General features: G+C 69.8%; 5 protein-coding genes across 5 annotated transcripts; 3 read left to right on the top strand and 2 right to left on the bottom strand.

Moving 5' to 3' along the window:
- Positions 1 to 999: 999 nt before the first annotated feature.
- AURANDRAFT_5192 (hypothetical protein) lies at positions 1,000 to 1,425 on the top strand (the record flags this gene model as incomplete). The annotated part of the gene is made up of 1 exon (XM_009040971.1): positions 1,000 to 1,425. A coding segment is annotated over one exon (426 nt), but the record flags the coding sequence as incomplete, so codon positions are not given.
- Positions 1,426 to 1,859: 434 nt separating this feature from the next.
- Positions 1,860 to 2,976, bottom strand: AURANDRAFT_2379 (hypothetical protein; the record flags this gene model as incomplete). Its single annotated transcript, XM_009040965.1, has 2 exons — positions 1,860 to 2,127; positions 2,195 to 2,976. Coding segments are annotated over 2 exons (1,050 nt in total), but the record flags the coding sequence as incomplete, so codon positions are not given.
- Positions 2,977 to 3,259: 283 nt separating this feature from the next.
- On the top strand, positions 3,260 to 4,144 carry AURANDRAFT_59251 (hypothetical protein; the record flags this gene model as incomplete). The annotated part of the gene is made up of 1 exon (XM_009041085.1): positions 3,260 to 4,144. The coding sequence occupies one exon, from the start codon at positions 3,260 to 3,262 to the stop codon at positions 4,142 to 4,144; it is 885 nt and encodes a 294-aa protein (XP_009039333.1).
- Positions 4,145 to 8,704: 4,560 nt separating this feature from the next.
- AURANDRAFT_65912 (hypothetical protein) lies at positions 8,705 to 10,890 on the bottom strand (the record flags this gene model as incomplete). Its single annotated transcript, XM_009040975.1, has 2 exons — positions 8,705 to 9,199; positions 9,394 to 10,890. 2 exons carry the CDS (start codon positions 10,888 to 10,890, stop codon positions 8,705 to 8,707), a joined length of 1,992 nt encoding a protein of 663 aa, XP_009039223.1.
- Positions 10,891 to 12,139: 1,249 nt separating this feature from the next.
- On the top strand, positions 12,140 to 13,112 carry HDR3 (hypothetical protein; the record flags this gene model as incomplete). Its single annotated transcript, XM_009041086.1, has 1 exon — positions 12,140 to 13,112. One exon carries the CDS (start codon positions 12,140 to 12,142, stop codon positions 13,103 to 13,105), a length of 966 nt encoding a protein of 321 aa, XP_009039334.1.
- Between the last annotated feature and the right edge of the window lie 1,714 nt (positions 13,113 to 14,826).

Raw genomic sequence — 14,826 nt, 5'->3', positions numbered from 1 at the left:
CCGGCGGGGGGTTCGAAAGCTAGCCTAGGTCGTAAGCGTCTCTTTGTTTTGCGGTAGCGGTAGCGGTAGCGGGTGTTGTCTGGGGCTCTAGTCGTGGCGGCCTGGGACCCGTCCACCCGGGCCCGTAAGATTTTGAGCGATTTTGCTTAGCCGCGGCGCAGGGAAGGACCGAAGGGGGAGAGAACACGAAGGGGGGCGTAGGGAAGCGTCACGGGAGGACACGACTAGGGCGGAGGCGTACGCGAGCACGGCGACGAAGAGGGCACGACGACGTAGGGCGGCTACTGCTCGTAGGCGACGCCGAAGGTCCCGCCGGTGCCGCGGGCCGCGCGGGCGATTTTGCCATTTCGATCGGGTCCCGATTGTGGCACCCCCCCCCCGGTCGCAAGGACGCGCCGAGTCATGTCGTGGCGGGAGAAGAAGTTGGAGTATGAGAATCGCATGGCCCGCGCGAAGGGCAAGAAACTCGACACTCTCAGGACCTGTACGATCTGCGGCGCCGACAAGGCCAAGGCCTGCCTAGGGTGCGGCACGACGGCCTACTGTTCGACGGACTGCCAACGCATCGACTGGCGCGACCGGGGCCACCGGAAGGTCTGCAAGAAGATCCAGGCCGCGGAGGCGGCGAGGGCGGAAGCGCCGACGCCCCCGCCGTCGCCGCCGCGGGACGTGTTCTACGGCCCCGCGCCGCGGTCGCACGCCGACGAGGTCCGCGCGCGCATCGCCGCCGAACACGAAGCCGCCCGGGCGCGGCGCGAGGCGAACCCGGAGCGGGAGCCGCTGTCTGCGCGGTACGGGTCGCGGTGCCCGATCTGCCTCGAGGAGTGGGACGTGAATGCGACGCCCGTGTTTCGCGTCTGTTGCTGCCGAAAGATCTGCCAATCGTGCCAGGACAGGGTCGGCATCGGCGCGTGTCCCCTCTGTCGCTTACCGCACGAGAAGACCAATGCGGAAAGACTCGCGCGTCTTCGCCGCCATGTGGAAAACGAGGTGCCGGAAGCGATTACGACTTTGGGAGACGCGTACCGCCGCGGTCTGATGGGGGTGGTGAAATCCGATAAGAAAGCTGCGAAGATTTACCGGCGCGCCGTGGAGCTCGGGGACGTGATGGCGATGAATAACCTTGGGTCATTGTACGAGAATGGGAGTGGCATCAAACTGGACAAGAAGAAGGCGGAGCGGCTGTATCGTGCGGCCGCAGATCGGGGCGAAGCCTTCGCGCAATTCAATTTAGCGATGTTACTTGATGCTGAGAAGAGATTTGAAGAAGCGTTCCGGTACTACGCGCTCGCGGCGGATCAAGGCCGTACCGCTGGAGAGTTCAACCTTGGCTGCTGTTACAGGGACGGAGAAGGCACGGAATTCGACCCCGGCAAAGCCAGATACTGGTTCGAGCGCGCCGCTGCCAAGGGCGACGGGGATGCTATACGGGCCCTCGCGGACCTCGACGCGCGAGGAGAAAGATACTGGTTCGAGCAGGCCTTTAAGCGCGCCGCTGCCAAGGGCGACGAGGAAGCTATAAAGGGCCTCGCAGACCTCGGCTACGAGCACGCTATAGAGTGCCTCGCGCTCCTCGACGCGCGAGTATAATAGCCTAAACAATCTTTACGCCGCGTCGTCGCCCGAGCCCGAGATGCTTCGCTCGCGCTATAGTTTAGTACCTAGCCTGTCTCACTAGAACGCACCCCGCGCCGCAGCCGGAGCCCGAAGGTCGCGAGGCGGACGCCCTGGAACGCGAACATGCAGCACCACGCGGCGCCGAGGCCCAGGCCGAGGCGCTCCACCGCGGCGAACGCGGCGACCATGGCGGCCGCGTTGGAGGCGTAGAAGGCCGAGAGGAAGGACAGCTGGCGCGTCGCGAGGAGCGCGCCCTCCAAGGCGCACATGGGCGCGAGGCACGCGACGCAAAGCGCCGCGGGCCCCGCGAGCACGCGGAGCCGCGATACGACCGCGGCGTCGGCCGTGAAGAGGCCCGGAGCGTAAAGTAGAACCGCCGCGCTCGCCGCCGCGCAGGCGCCGCCGACGACGGCGCCGCCGGCCAGCAGGCGCCGCACGAGCGGCCACTCGCCGCGCCGCTCGCCGGGCAGGAACGCCTGGCCGACCTGCGAGAAGACCTCGCCGAAGGGCCTACGCGGCGGCGCGGTGAAACGTCAATTCGAGAAAGATGGGACGCCGGAGCACGCGCCAGAAGAACCAGTAGACGCACATGAGCACGCGGTGCGCCGCCGTCGACGCGACTCCCGCCGCCGTCGCCACGTGCGCGAGCGACGAGTAGGTCGCGATCTTGCCCGCCAGCGTCACGAGCAGGGGCTTCGCGAAGACGGCGAACTGCGCGACGTCGGCGCGCGACGGCAGCAACCGTCGCGCGGCGCCGCCGGGCAGCCGCGAGCGCCGGAGCAGGAAACACGCGCACGCGGCCTCGCTGGCGACCGTCGCCCAGGCGGCGCCGGCGACGCCGAAGGCGGGCACGCAGAGCAGGTCGCCCGCGAGGTTCAGGAAGCCCGCGCCGGCGACCGCGACGAGCGGCGTCGCCGCGTCCTTCGCCGCCAAGCGACTCGCGATCGACACCTTGATGAGCAGCGCGAACGGCGCGCCGCAGGCCCGCGCGCGGACGTACTCGTAGGCCGGCTGGACGACGGCCGCGCTCTCGGCCGCCGTGTACCTGGCGAGCACCCAGCGGCCGCCCGCGATCTGGGCCGCGGCGCTCGCGAGGCCGCAGAGCACGGCCAGTCGCACGGCCGTGCCGAAGATGGGCGCGGGGTCGTCGTCTTCCGCGCGCGCCGTCGCGATCATGTTCGTCGTCGCGACGGAGAGGAAGGAGCAAAAGTAGGCCAGCGAGTCGCCGACCATCGTGCCGGGGCCGAGCGCCGCGAGCTCTAAAGCCGTGGCGGAGCGGCCGACGACGGCCGTGTCGACGAGCGACATCAGCGGGCTCACGAGCCAGGCGCCGAGCGTCGGCAGCGCGAAGCGCGCGAGCGTCGCCGTGGACGGCGGTTGGGCATCGGTCGTGATGGCTGCGTTCGTCGCGAGCAGTCGTGCGCGGCTGCGCCGGCATGGTGCTTGCAGCGCGCGGCTGCGCAGGCATCGCGATGGCGACTGCAGCGCCACGCTACAGCCGAGCACGCCGAGCACGAGCGCTGTTTTTGCGATTCGAGCGCAGCCCATAGCAGAGCTCTGCTTCAGCACTGACCACAACAGGCGCATTGCAGTCGACGAAAAGCAGATGGGCAGCCTCTTCTCGCGCCAATCGCAGCTCAGCATGGATTCGCGCATGCCGCTGGGCGACGGCACGAGCATGCCCGTCATCGGCTTCGGCACGTACCAGGTCAAGAACGAGGACGTCGGCGCCTGCGTGACGCTCGCCCTCGACAACCAGTACCCCCACATCGACACGGCGGAGGGCTACGACAACGAAGCGGGCGTCGGCGCGGCGCTGGCGGGGAAGCCTCCGATCTACATCACCACAAAATTGTGGCCCGGCAACCCGGACTGGGGCCAGACGCCCAAGACCTACGAGACGACCGTGGCCGCGTGCAAAGCCTCGAAGGAGAAGCTCGGCGCGACGCCGGACCTCTACCTCATCCACGGACCGTTCAGCGGCGGCCCCGAGACGCGGCTCGCGCAGTGGCGCGCGTGCGTCGACTGCAAGAAGGAGGGCGTCGTCAAGAGCATCGGCGTCTCGAACTTCGGCGTCCGCCACCTCGAGGAGCTCGAGGCCGCGGGGCTCGAGCGGCCCGCGGCGAACCAGCTGGAGATCCATCCCTACTGCCAGCAGCCGGAACTTCTGGCCTACATGAAACGCAAAAACATCGCGTGCATCGCCTACTCTTCGTTGATGCCGCTCGCGAACTGGCGGGAAGGCATGCAGTCCGCGAAGGCCGACCGCACGGAGGACCCGGTCATCGCCGCGGCCGCGGCGAAGCTCGGCGTGAGCCAGGCGCAGGTGCTGCTGCGGTGGGCGCTCCAGAAGGGCTACGCGATCCTGCCCAAGTCGACGTCCGAAGCCCGCGTCAAGGCCAACTGCGACCTCTTCGGCTTCAGTATCGACGACGCCACCATGGCCGCGCTCGACGGCCTCAACAAAAACGAGCCGCGGGCCTTTGGGAAGCCCGGGAGTCCGTATGACCCGACAGCGGCGCCGTAAGACGGGTCAATCGCGCGTCGGGTGGTTGGCCGGGGATCGGTTTTCAAACGAGGCTCGAGCGCTCTCCGATGGCGGCGCAAGTCGAGACCATGAGCGACGCGCCCGCGCCCGCGCTCAAGCGTATGACGACGACGTACGATAAGGCGTCGACCCAGCGCTTCCTCGTGGCGAACGGGTCAAAAAGCTACGTGCAGCAGTGACAGCCCAGCGTCCTGTGGCCGGGACGATTCTCGAGTGATTTGGGGACTTTTTTGGGTGGAACGCGCGCGCGCAAACGGAATGAGAACGCCGTGCTTTTTAGGTTTAGCCACCTCTACAACAAGCGCTCCCTAGCCCTCAAGGGCGACGTCGCCGCCGCGGCGCGCCGGAAGTGGCCCGGCGTCAGCGTCGTCGAGCGCGTCGTCGACGCGGCGGGCCTCGACGAGGGCGCGGAGATCGCCATCGTCGGCACGGCCTTCAAGGAGATGGCGAAGCGGCCCGACGTGCTCGCCGAGTACCAGGACCTCTTCGCCGCGGCGGAGGCCGCGGACGCCGCGGCCGACGCCGCGGAGTCGTACGCGTCGGCCGACGACGCCATCGTCCTCGAGGACGAGTCCGGCCGCGTGAAGATCGTCGGCGCCGCGAGCCCGCTGCCCGCGGCGACGATGGCGACCGGCCTCATCGTCGCGGTCCGCGGCCGCGTCACGGGCGACGGCGAGCTCGAGGCCGCGGACTACTGCGGCTGCGGCTACGCGCCGCCGCGCGACGCGCCGGCGCCCATGGACGACGCCGACGAGAGCCCCCTCGTGCTCCTGCTCGCGGGCCCCTGCGCCGCGGACGTCCGCGACGAGACCGCCGCGGCGGGCCGCTTCGCGCTGCTGACGGAGTGGCTCAGCGGCGCGCTCGGCGACGCGGGCGTCGCGCGGCGCGTCGCGCGCGTCGTCGTCGCCGGCGACGTCGTCTGCATGGACCCGTCCGAGGCCGCGGCCAAGGCCCGGACGGCGCGCGCGCTGACGCCGCCGAACGGCTCGTCGAAGGGCGGCGCCAAGGACGCGGCGTCCGAGGCCGCGCTCGCGCCCGTGCGCGTCGCCGACGTCATGCTCGCGCGCCTCGCGGCGCTCGCGCCCACGGACGCGATGCCGGGGCCCGCGGACCCGACGTCGTTCACCATGCCCCAGCAGCCGCTCCACCCGCTGCTCCTGCCGACGGCGAACCGCTACGGCGACACGTTCGTCGCCGCGCCGAACCCCCACGAGTGCGAGGTCGGCGGCAAGCTGTTCCTGGGCCACAGCGGCCAGCCCGTGCAGGACATGCTCAAGCACGCGGACTACGCGGCGTCGGCGGCGGACCGCGGCGCGACGCGGGCGTTCAACGACGGCGCGTCGTGCGTCGACCGCCACGTCGACGGCGACGACGACGCCTACCTCGCCTGCCTCGAGGACACGCTCTGGTGGCGCGTGCTCGCGCCGACGGCGCCGGACACGCTCCCGTCCTACCCGTTCCAGGACGCGGACCCCTTCGTCATCGACGACGCGCCCGACGTCCTCTTCGCGGGGTCCGCGCCGGCCTTCGCGACGTCGGCGGCCGTCCGGCCCGACGGGTCCCGCGCCGCGCGCGTCGTCGCCCTGCCGTCCTTCGCGACGACGGGCGTCTGCTGCCTCCTCGACCTCGCGACGCTCGACGTCGAGCGCCTCGAGTTCGCGCCGCCCGCGGACGCCACGCCGCCCGCGACGGCCTCGGCCTAACAAGTAAGCTTCTTATCGTCCGGAAGATGTAGTCGTGTCCAGGCTCTGGCTTCCGCCGGGTTGTCGCCGGGTGACGGCGCGTGTTTGTGTCCAGATTCGAGATTCGCCGCGGGGTTCCGGCTCGTGTGTGGGGCTCTCGCCGGGTGACGGCCGCGGGTCGCTTCGGGGTGGCGTGGAGCTGCCCGGACGAGTCCCCGGAAGCAGCGACGTGCTACGCACCACGCGTCGTAGCGCCGCGAGGCGGTCGAAGATACAGGCCGGTCGTGCCGGTGCACCACTCGCGGATGAAGTTTGCCGATACCGTGGCCCTCGTCGCACGGCATCTCCGGCGCAGCTCGCTCGAGCAGCAAGGCTAATAGAGTCTGGGCCTCCCCGCCACCTCGGGGGGACGCGCGCGACCCCAGGAACAAGCATCACCACCAGTCGTTGCAGCAAAAGAGCCACGCGAAGGTCCGGGGCGCCGCATCGATCGATTTCCGCCGAAGCCTGCGCCTGAGGCCATAGCCCGCGCCGCCCGGCGGACCATGCTCAACTCCAATGGCGTCTATACGGAGCTGTACGACCCCCGGCGTCCGCGCGCCCCGCCGCCCCGCACCCCCGCGCCCGCAGGCACGACCTCCCGTTCAACATCATGTGGGGGCGCCTGAAGCAGGTCGGCTGGTCCTGGAAGCCCGGCAGCGGCCTCGCGCCCTACACCTACTTCCGGCCCGGGGCGAAGACGTCCGTGCGCCAGGGCGCCATCGAGGGCCGCGACTTCTTCTGCAGCGAGGGCGACGTCGTGGCGTTCGTCAAGTCGCGGCGCGTGAACGGCCGCGAGGGCCGCGTCGGCGCGATCGGCGAGGACACGCGGGGCCGCGCGGCCGAGGACGACGAGCACCTCGCGACGCACGTCGCGACGCGCCGCGTCTACCGCCTCACGCTCGGCGGCCTCTTCGACCGGTGGCACGTGCGCTCGGCCGCGTCCGAGAGCAGCGACATCGTCGCGTCGCTCCTCGAGGGCGACGCGATCGTCGTGCCCGCGCCGCCCGAGGGCGCGGGCGCGCCCCCGGGCGCCTGGCTGCCCGTCGCCGCCGTCATCCGCGCGAGCGGCGACGAGGAGATTTTGACGCGCGCGGGCTACTCGGTGCTCCACTCGCGCGACGGCGCGAAGCAGCTCTACGAGGACGGCGAGCCGCGGCCGTCCGTCTGCGTCGCGCCGGACCTCGAGGCGCGCCTCGTCGCGGCGCTGCGGGCCTGGGGCGACGCGAAGCGCCTGCCCGGCCGCGCGCACGCGCCCGCGGTCGCGGGCCGCAGGGCCGACGTCGACGCGCTCCGCCGCGAGCTCGGGCTCTGCGGCTTCGACGCGTCGCGCGCGGACGCCTACGTCGCGGCCCTGCAGCTCACCGTGGACCGCGCCGACGCGGCGGACCGGCCCGCGACGCCCGAGCCGGGCGCGCCGGCCGCGCGGAAGGCCGCCGGCGAGGAGCCGAGCAGCACAAGAGCGCGAAATTCCCAACTTCAAAGGCTCCGATCTCGGCCGTTTTCCACTCGTTTCGGCTGATTTTTGGACGAGCGATCATCTCTCGGAACGGCCTCGAAGCGTGGATGCTTTTCTCGGAACGCGCGCGCGCGGAACACTCACGTTGAAGCGACGTTGAATCACCCTCGCGCTGCCCAGGCGAGGAGCCGAGCTCGTACGTCCACGCGACGTTCGCGAACCCGCGCGCGCGGTCCTGCTGGCTCTCCTGCGCGTTCCAGGTCCTCTGGCACTCGCGGAGCTGGCACACGTGCTTCGAGGCCGCCGTCGAGGCCGGCGTGCTCGACGGGCCGGCCGCGAGCTGGCGCGCGGAGGCGCCGGGCGCGAAGAAGATCGACGCGCTCGTCGCGACGTGGCGCGACTACCGCGCGACGCTGCGGGCCCACGGCGCCGCCGACGCCGACGACGACGGCGACGAGCCGGCGGCGAAGAAGGCGCGGTCCGACGACCGGTCGCCGTCGCCGAGCCCCGGCGGCGGCGCCGTCGACGCCGTGTCGCCCGAGCACCTCGCGGAGGCCTTCGCCTCCGAGGCGGACAAGCACGGCTACGGCGACGCCGCCGAGGCGCTGAGCGCCGTCCAGGCGGCGTTGGACCACCCGTCGATGCCGCCCGCGGCGCGCGCGCTCGCGGACATCTACCGCATCGCGCCCGTGCCCTTCGAGGGCGACCTCCTCGACGCCGGCGACGTGCGGCGCCTCCTGCGCGACGCCCTCGAGGCGCCGTCGGCGGCGGCGGCCGACGCGTCGCCGCGCGTCCGGGGCCGCGCGGAGCCCGCGCGGCCGCGCCGCGCCGCCGCGGCCAAGAACCTCGCGGCGCCGCCGCCCGCCGCGACGCCGGCCGCGCCGGCGAGCCCGCGGCCGAGCGGTCGCCGCGGCGCCGCCGTCATCGCCCTGGACCTGGCCTGGCCGCGGACCCTTCGACGGCGCGTCCATCTAGGCGCTCGTGCTCGAGTTCGCTCCGGACGACGCGGAGCCCATCTAGCTCTACGCGTGCGTCTGCTACTGCCACCGCCTCCAGCACTACGTCGCCGGACCACAGCAAATTCCTCTTCTTCAACGCCTGCCGGGCGTCCTCGCGCCGCGCGCGCGGCGGTCGAAGAAGGGCGACGAGCCCGCGGCGGACGCGCCGACGGCCGCGGTGACCTGGGCCGACGCGGCCAAGGCCTGCGGCGCGGCCCATCTCCAGCCGCGCCTCGTCCTCTACGAGGACCACACGCACCCCAGCGTGCAGCGCGCGCTCACCGCCGTCGAGACCGCGAAGCCCAAGTAGGCGCGGGCTAAAAACGACCCCCCGCCACCAAAGTCGCCCGCGCCCTTACGCTCAGGGCTTCTCCTTGGGGTAGTAGTTGAAGCCGTAGTAGAGGACGTAGAAGAAGAGGGGCACGCAGACGCCGTAGAGGGGCAGGTAGAGGAGCTGGAAGAGGTGGTCCGTGAGCTCCGCGGGCGACAGGCTCCGCATGCTGAACTTGAAGTCCTCGTGGGGCTGGACGTGCTCCCAGTCCGTGACGATCATGAACATGAGCCGCTGGTACTCCTCGTAGTCGAGTTGGCGGTCGCCGTCCTTGTCGACGCGCGCGATGAGCTCCATGGTCTGCGCGCGCGACACGTAGTGGCCGAAGTAGCGCATCGCGTACTGGATCTCGCCCGGGTCGAGCTGGCCGTCCTTGGAGTGGTCCAGCGTGTTGAAGAGGTGCTTCAGGATGCGGTCGGCCATCGTCTTCTCGTTGCCGTTCGCGAAGTCCTCCTCGACCTCCTCGAGGCGCGCGTCCTTGAGCGTCTCGAGCACCGACGACTTGCGCTTCAGCGACACGCGCTCCTGGGCAGGAAAAGGGTGCGAAATTCCCAACTTCAAAGGCTCCTATCTCGGTCGATTTCCACTCGTTTCGGCTAATTTTTGGACGAGCGATCATCTCTCGGAGCGCTCTCGAAGCGTGGGTGCTGTTTTTGAAACGCGCGCGCGCGGAACACCCACGTTGAAGCGACGTCGAATCACCCTTTTCCTGCCCTGACGCGCTCCTTCTTGATGTTGAAGAACGTCGACACCTTGTGGTGGTGACGCGTTTCATAAAAGGTACCCGAGCTGTTGAGTAGGGCCGCCGGCGGCGACACGTCGATGCCGAAGATGGAGTGCTTGCGCCTCGCGGGGGAGCGGCCGTCGCCCGCCGCGTCGCCGGACTCCGCCGCGGCCTCCGACTCCGCCGCGGCCTCCTCGTCCTCGTCCTCCTGCTGGAAGACGACGGCGAGCGACTGGTTCGCCTCCGCGAGCTGGAGCTCCTGGTCCGCCTCGCGCTCGAGGAGCTGCGAGAGCTCGCGTTCCTTCGCGCGCTCCTCGTCGCTCTTGTCCGCCTTGTTCCGCAGCGCCTCGTACTCGCGGTGCCTCCGCGCGTTCTCCTCGGCCTCGAGGCACAGCCGCCGCAAGTTCTTCAGCCGCCGCTTCGCGATGTCCTCGCGGATCATGCACAGGGACACGAAGGCGTACTGGATCGGGTTCAGGCAGAGGAAGAGCAGCGTCGAGAAGCAAAAGTCCGTGAGCACGGACCGGTACGAGATCCGCGGCACCGTGGAGTAGAGCCCGTTCTGCAGCGTGAGGCACGAGAGCACGGGGATGACGGCCGCGGCGACGCGCGCGGGCGCCGACTTGCGGTCGATGAAGAAGCCGGAGAAGGACACGAGGAGCAGCGCGACGATGGGGATGATCGTCGTCGTGAGGTAGTAGTTGACCTTGCGGCGGAGCTTCACCTCGATGACGAGGAAGTCGTAGGGCTGCTCCGCGGCGTGGCGGCCCCGGGACCGGTAGTCGTGCCGGGCGTTGAGGTCGTCGACGGAGAACTCCACGGTGTCGAGGTCGCCCGTGCGGTCGTAGGCCGGCGTGCCGCCGTTGTCGATGACGACCTCGTGCGCGTTGTTGACGAACGACGCGACCTCGACGGCGCACGTGTGCTCGTCGAAGGGCAGGCGCGCGAGGTAGAAGGCGCAGTCGAAGGCCGTGACGAAGGACGTGCGAAGGATGACGCCCCCGGACGACGTCCACGCGATGCCGTACATGCGCTCCTCGGTCCTCACGATCTGCTGCACCGCGTTGGTCAGGCGCACGTCGGGCAGCCACAGGGGCGCCTGGCCGGACAACGACACGGGCACGGGCTGGACCATGGCATCGAAGCAGCCGCCGTCGGCCGTGCCGTTGAAGGCCAGGCGCGGGTCGTTCCACCAGACCTCCATCTCACCCCGCAGCTCCATGAACTTGAGCGACGTGGAGACCTTTTGAATCGCATCGATCCTGATCTGCACGCCGACCCTGTCGGCCGCGGCGGCCTCGCCGCGCGGCGTCGTCGCGAGCGTCGGCCGCATGAGCGGGTCGTAGCCGCTGCTCTGGCCGACGAGCATGTCGACGAGCTCCCCGTAGGTCTGGGGGCCGGCGCAGGCGCTGGCGGCGTCGCCCGTCTCGTCGAGGAGCCGCGCGACGCGCGCGTGGGCCGCGGCGAAGAGGAGAGCGAATACGCGCATCATTCTCGGGCGCCGGCGCCGCCGCAGTTCGAGAGAATGCCCAATCCAGCTGAGCGAAAAAAAAGCACGCCCGCGATTTTAGTTTTCGATGCAGGAGGTGGTGCAGCTCTCTCTCTCTAGCGCATTAGGCGACGCACCCCGCCTACGCGCCTGCCTTGGGCGGGCGCGGGCACCGGGGGGCCCACTGAAGCCGCACCGGGCCCCGGGGGGGCTCCTTTTGAGGGGCCGGGTTCGTCCCTGTTGCAGGGGCCCAGACGTCCCTGGCGCGGAGCTTGGCTCCTGACGCGGCCCGCGGAGCTTGGCTCTCGATCGGGGACGCTGCGCACTCGGAGGCCGCGAGGTCCAGACGGGGGAGCATACCGTAGCAGGGGGCCGACTGCCAGGGCCGACGTTGCCCGCTGCGATTTCTCCAGACTCAGCTCCGGCGTCGGCGCTTGGCGTCGACGCGGGCCGTCGCGCGATCGAAGAACGAGGCCCGCGCGGCGGCGCACGCCCGGTCGAGCCGGGACCGTGCGTCGCGGAGCTCCCGCGCCGCCTGCGTCCAGCTGTCCATTGCTTCGCGCTCTGGAGCTGCAACGCTCGCCGATCTCGGACGCCGCTCTCATTGCGCTGGCTGACTGTCCGATCCGTGATTTGCGTCTTTGCGACTGTCCGAATGTCACGGACGCTAGTGTCACCGCATTCCTGCCGACATGGAGAATATTACCCGACGTGAGCCTGTATTTTGGGCGCAATGCCATGACCGCGGCTTCAATCTCGGCTTCAATCTTGGCAATCGCGGCACAGGTTCCGAATCTGATTTCACTCTCGTTTGAAATCTCATTTTTTTCAAATTTATCTATATATGTCACGGATGCGCATCTCGACGCCCTTGCGCACGGCTGCCCCAATTTGATGCAGTTTCGATTCGACAATGATTATGTTGACATGAATCCAAGCTTCGAACTTAATGGCTCGCAAGAGTGGATCTCCAGAACTCGGGACTCGAATGAGGAGGAATATCTCGGTGAATATGTGCCGGGGAAAAGGGTATTTTTGCCAGTGACTTCGGAAGCTGCCGTCATCGCATTCAGGCGCTCCCTTCCCCACTTTGGCGACCACAAGAAGCTCCGGAAGATCTTGGATAGCTACGAGCTAAAATATTAGTCAATCTAGAGCGGATAGAGGCTGGGCGAACGGCAACCAGGCTTCAACCAAGATCAGCGGCAGCTCGGTTTGACGCGCTCGCCGGTGGCGTGCAGAACTCGACACCATGCGCGTCGTCCTCGCCGCGCTGTTCGCAGCGCAGACCAGCGCGCTCGTGCCGGCGCCGCGGCCCGGCGCGCAACCGATGCGGGCGTCCGTCATGGACGTGGAGGAGGTCCAGAGCTTCGTCTCCCGGGATAACTGGAAGACCTCCGGCAGAAACCTGCAGCTCACGGCAAGCGATGCGTCGAGCACGATCATCTTCGACGCGGATCACCCGGACCCGAGCGTCTCCGACCCCGTCAGCGTCGTCTTCCTGCCGTCTCTGGCGCTGCCCAAGGTCAACGCCATGTCGAGCTCGCTCCGGACCTGGTGCCGCCGCAAGGAGTTCTCCTTCGTCGTCGCGGACTACCACGGCGTCGGCCGGTCCACGGGCAACGTCGCGTGCGCGACGATCACGAAGTGGGTCGACGACACCGTCACGCTGCTCCGGACCGTCGCGAACCCGGAGGAGCACAAGCGCGTGGTGCTCGTCGGCGCGGGCGTCGGCGGCTGGATCGCCTGCCTCGTGGCGATGCGCCACCCGGACCTCGTCGGCGGCGTCGTCGGCCTCGCGTCGGACCCGGACTTCACGGAGGAGCTCCTGCTCAAGCGGCTGCCCCAGGACGTCATCGACAAGATCATGGGCGACGACGGCATGGACCAGGTCCACTGGGGCGGCAAGACCTACCCGATCACGAAGGCGCTCATCGAGGACGCCAAGGACAACCACCTGCTGCTCGACGGGCCGGACCGCGTCCTGCCCATCCAGTGCCCCGTGCGGCTGCTCCACGGTTTGTACGACGAGGAGGTGCCCTACGACGTGGCCGTGCGCCTCGCGCGGCGCATCGAGACCGAGGACGTGACCATCTCCCTCTCCAAGAGCGGCCACTACATGGACGACATCGACGACATGCAGCGCGTCCGCCTCGCCATCCAGGACTGCCTCGAGTCCATCTTCGTCTACGACCTCCGGTCGCCGACGTCCGGCTAGGCAGCGCTCGGCCCCCTGTACCATAAAAAGAGCCGTCTAGTGCGCTAGTAGGAGCTCGAGCGGCCCGGGAACGGCGCGACGCCGACGGACGTCGCGAGCTCGGGCCCACGCGGTTCCAAGCGCGGCCGGCGCCTCCGCCGCGGCCGGCGACCGCGCTACTAGTAGAGCGCCCCAAAAACAAAAGGAAGTCAATTGGTTGTACTAGCGAGGTTGCAATCCCTGGAGCGGGCGGCGGCCCTTTGCTGGGGCCGTCGGGAATTGGCAAGCTCGCTCGGCGGGCCGAGCGGCGAGCTGCCTTGGGAGGGGCATGTGTTTCGGAGGGTCTTGTGAGCGTGGGGGGTCGGTGGGGCATTCAGTCAGTGATTTCGGAGGCATGGCGCGCGGGACCGCGGCGGGGGCGTCGAGCGTCTCGGGTCAGGATCGGCGGGTCGAGGGCGCCCGCGCGGCCGCGGGGGAGGGGGGTTGTAGTAGCCCGACGGGAGCGATGCCGGCGGGATAGGGCGTCGGCGACAGACAGACAGTGGGGGGCAGGCGCGGCGCTCGTCGCGATCGTTCACGGGCACGCGCGCTTCGCCGTCGGCTCGCCGCTGAGCATGGGCGGCGCCGACAGCACGGCGGGGTTGAGCGCGCCCGCGCCGAGGACCGCGCTCTCGAAGGGCGCCGGCGCGAGGGCGCCCGCGGACGACAGCGGCGGCGCGGCCGAGAGCGCGCCCGGCGACGAGAGCGCGCCCGGCGCGGAGAGCGCGCCGCCGGCGAGCGCGGCGTCGAGCGGCGCGGCCGCGAAGGGCGGCTGGGCGCCGAAGGCGTCGTAGCCCGGCCGCCCCGGCGCGCCGCCGTGGGCGAGGGGCGGCGGCTGGTGGTAGGGCGACGCCGGCGCCTGCGGGTAGTGCGGCCTGTGTGCAAATCAACCAGTGAGCTGGGACGTCGGGGCCAAACTTCAGAATTCTCTAGCTCGGTCAAATCGAAGTCGATTCGGCTGATTTTTGGACGAATCGATTGCTCTCGTCGGGTTCTCGAAGCACGGCGGAAGTGCTTGTGTCAAAACATTCGAATAAGCGCAAATTGAAGTCGGGTTGAAGATTTGATTTGCACACAGCGTGCGGCGGCGGCGGCTGGTGGTACGGGGACTGCGACCCGGGCGCGTGCTGGTAGGGGGGGCTCGCGCCCGGCGGCGCCGGGCCGCCGGGCGGCGGCGGGCCCCGGGGGGGGTCGCCCTGGCCGAAGATGCGGCCGCCCTGGGTGCCCGCCTGCGCGTTCGCCGTCGCGCGCATGACGTAGGCCGACGGGTTGCGGATCGCGCCGCGCTTCCGGCGGAGCTCGAGGAGGATCTGGGCCGCCTGGAGCGTCGGGAGCGCGGCGAGGGCCGCCGTGGCCTTGGAGTCGAGCTGCGAGTACTCGTTGACCATGCCGTCGAGGCCCTCGTTCCACGCGCCGTCGGGCGGCTTCGCGTCGTGGCGCGCGTTCTGGTTGTAGAGGTAGCCCGGGTAGTCGACCTGCTGGCCCGGGCCGAAGGGCTGCTGGGACTGGGGGCCGTAGTTGTTGTAGCGCGGGTCCCCGCCGCCCTGCTGGGGCCGGCCGCCGTGGTTCTGCTGCGGCGGCGGCGGCGCGCCGTACTGGCCCTGGGGCGCCGGGCCGCGGTCGTAGCCGCCGCCGCGGCCGCCGAAGCGATCGCCGTAGTTCTGGTGCGGCGGTCGCTTCGGCGGCTGCGGCGGCGGCTAGGA

The sequence above is a fragment of the Aureococcus anophagefferens genome, assembly GCF_000186865.1.
Source record: "Aureococcus anophagefferens unplaced genomic scaffold AURANscaffold_18, whole genome shotgun sequence".
Lineage (NCBI taxonomy): Eukaryota > Pelagophyceae > Pelagomonadales > Pelagomonadaceae > Aureococcus > Aureococcus anophagefferens.
This window is presented reverse-complemented; position numbering and strand designations above follow the sequence as displayed.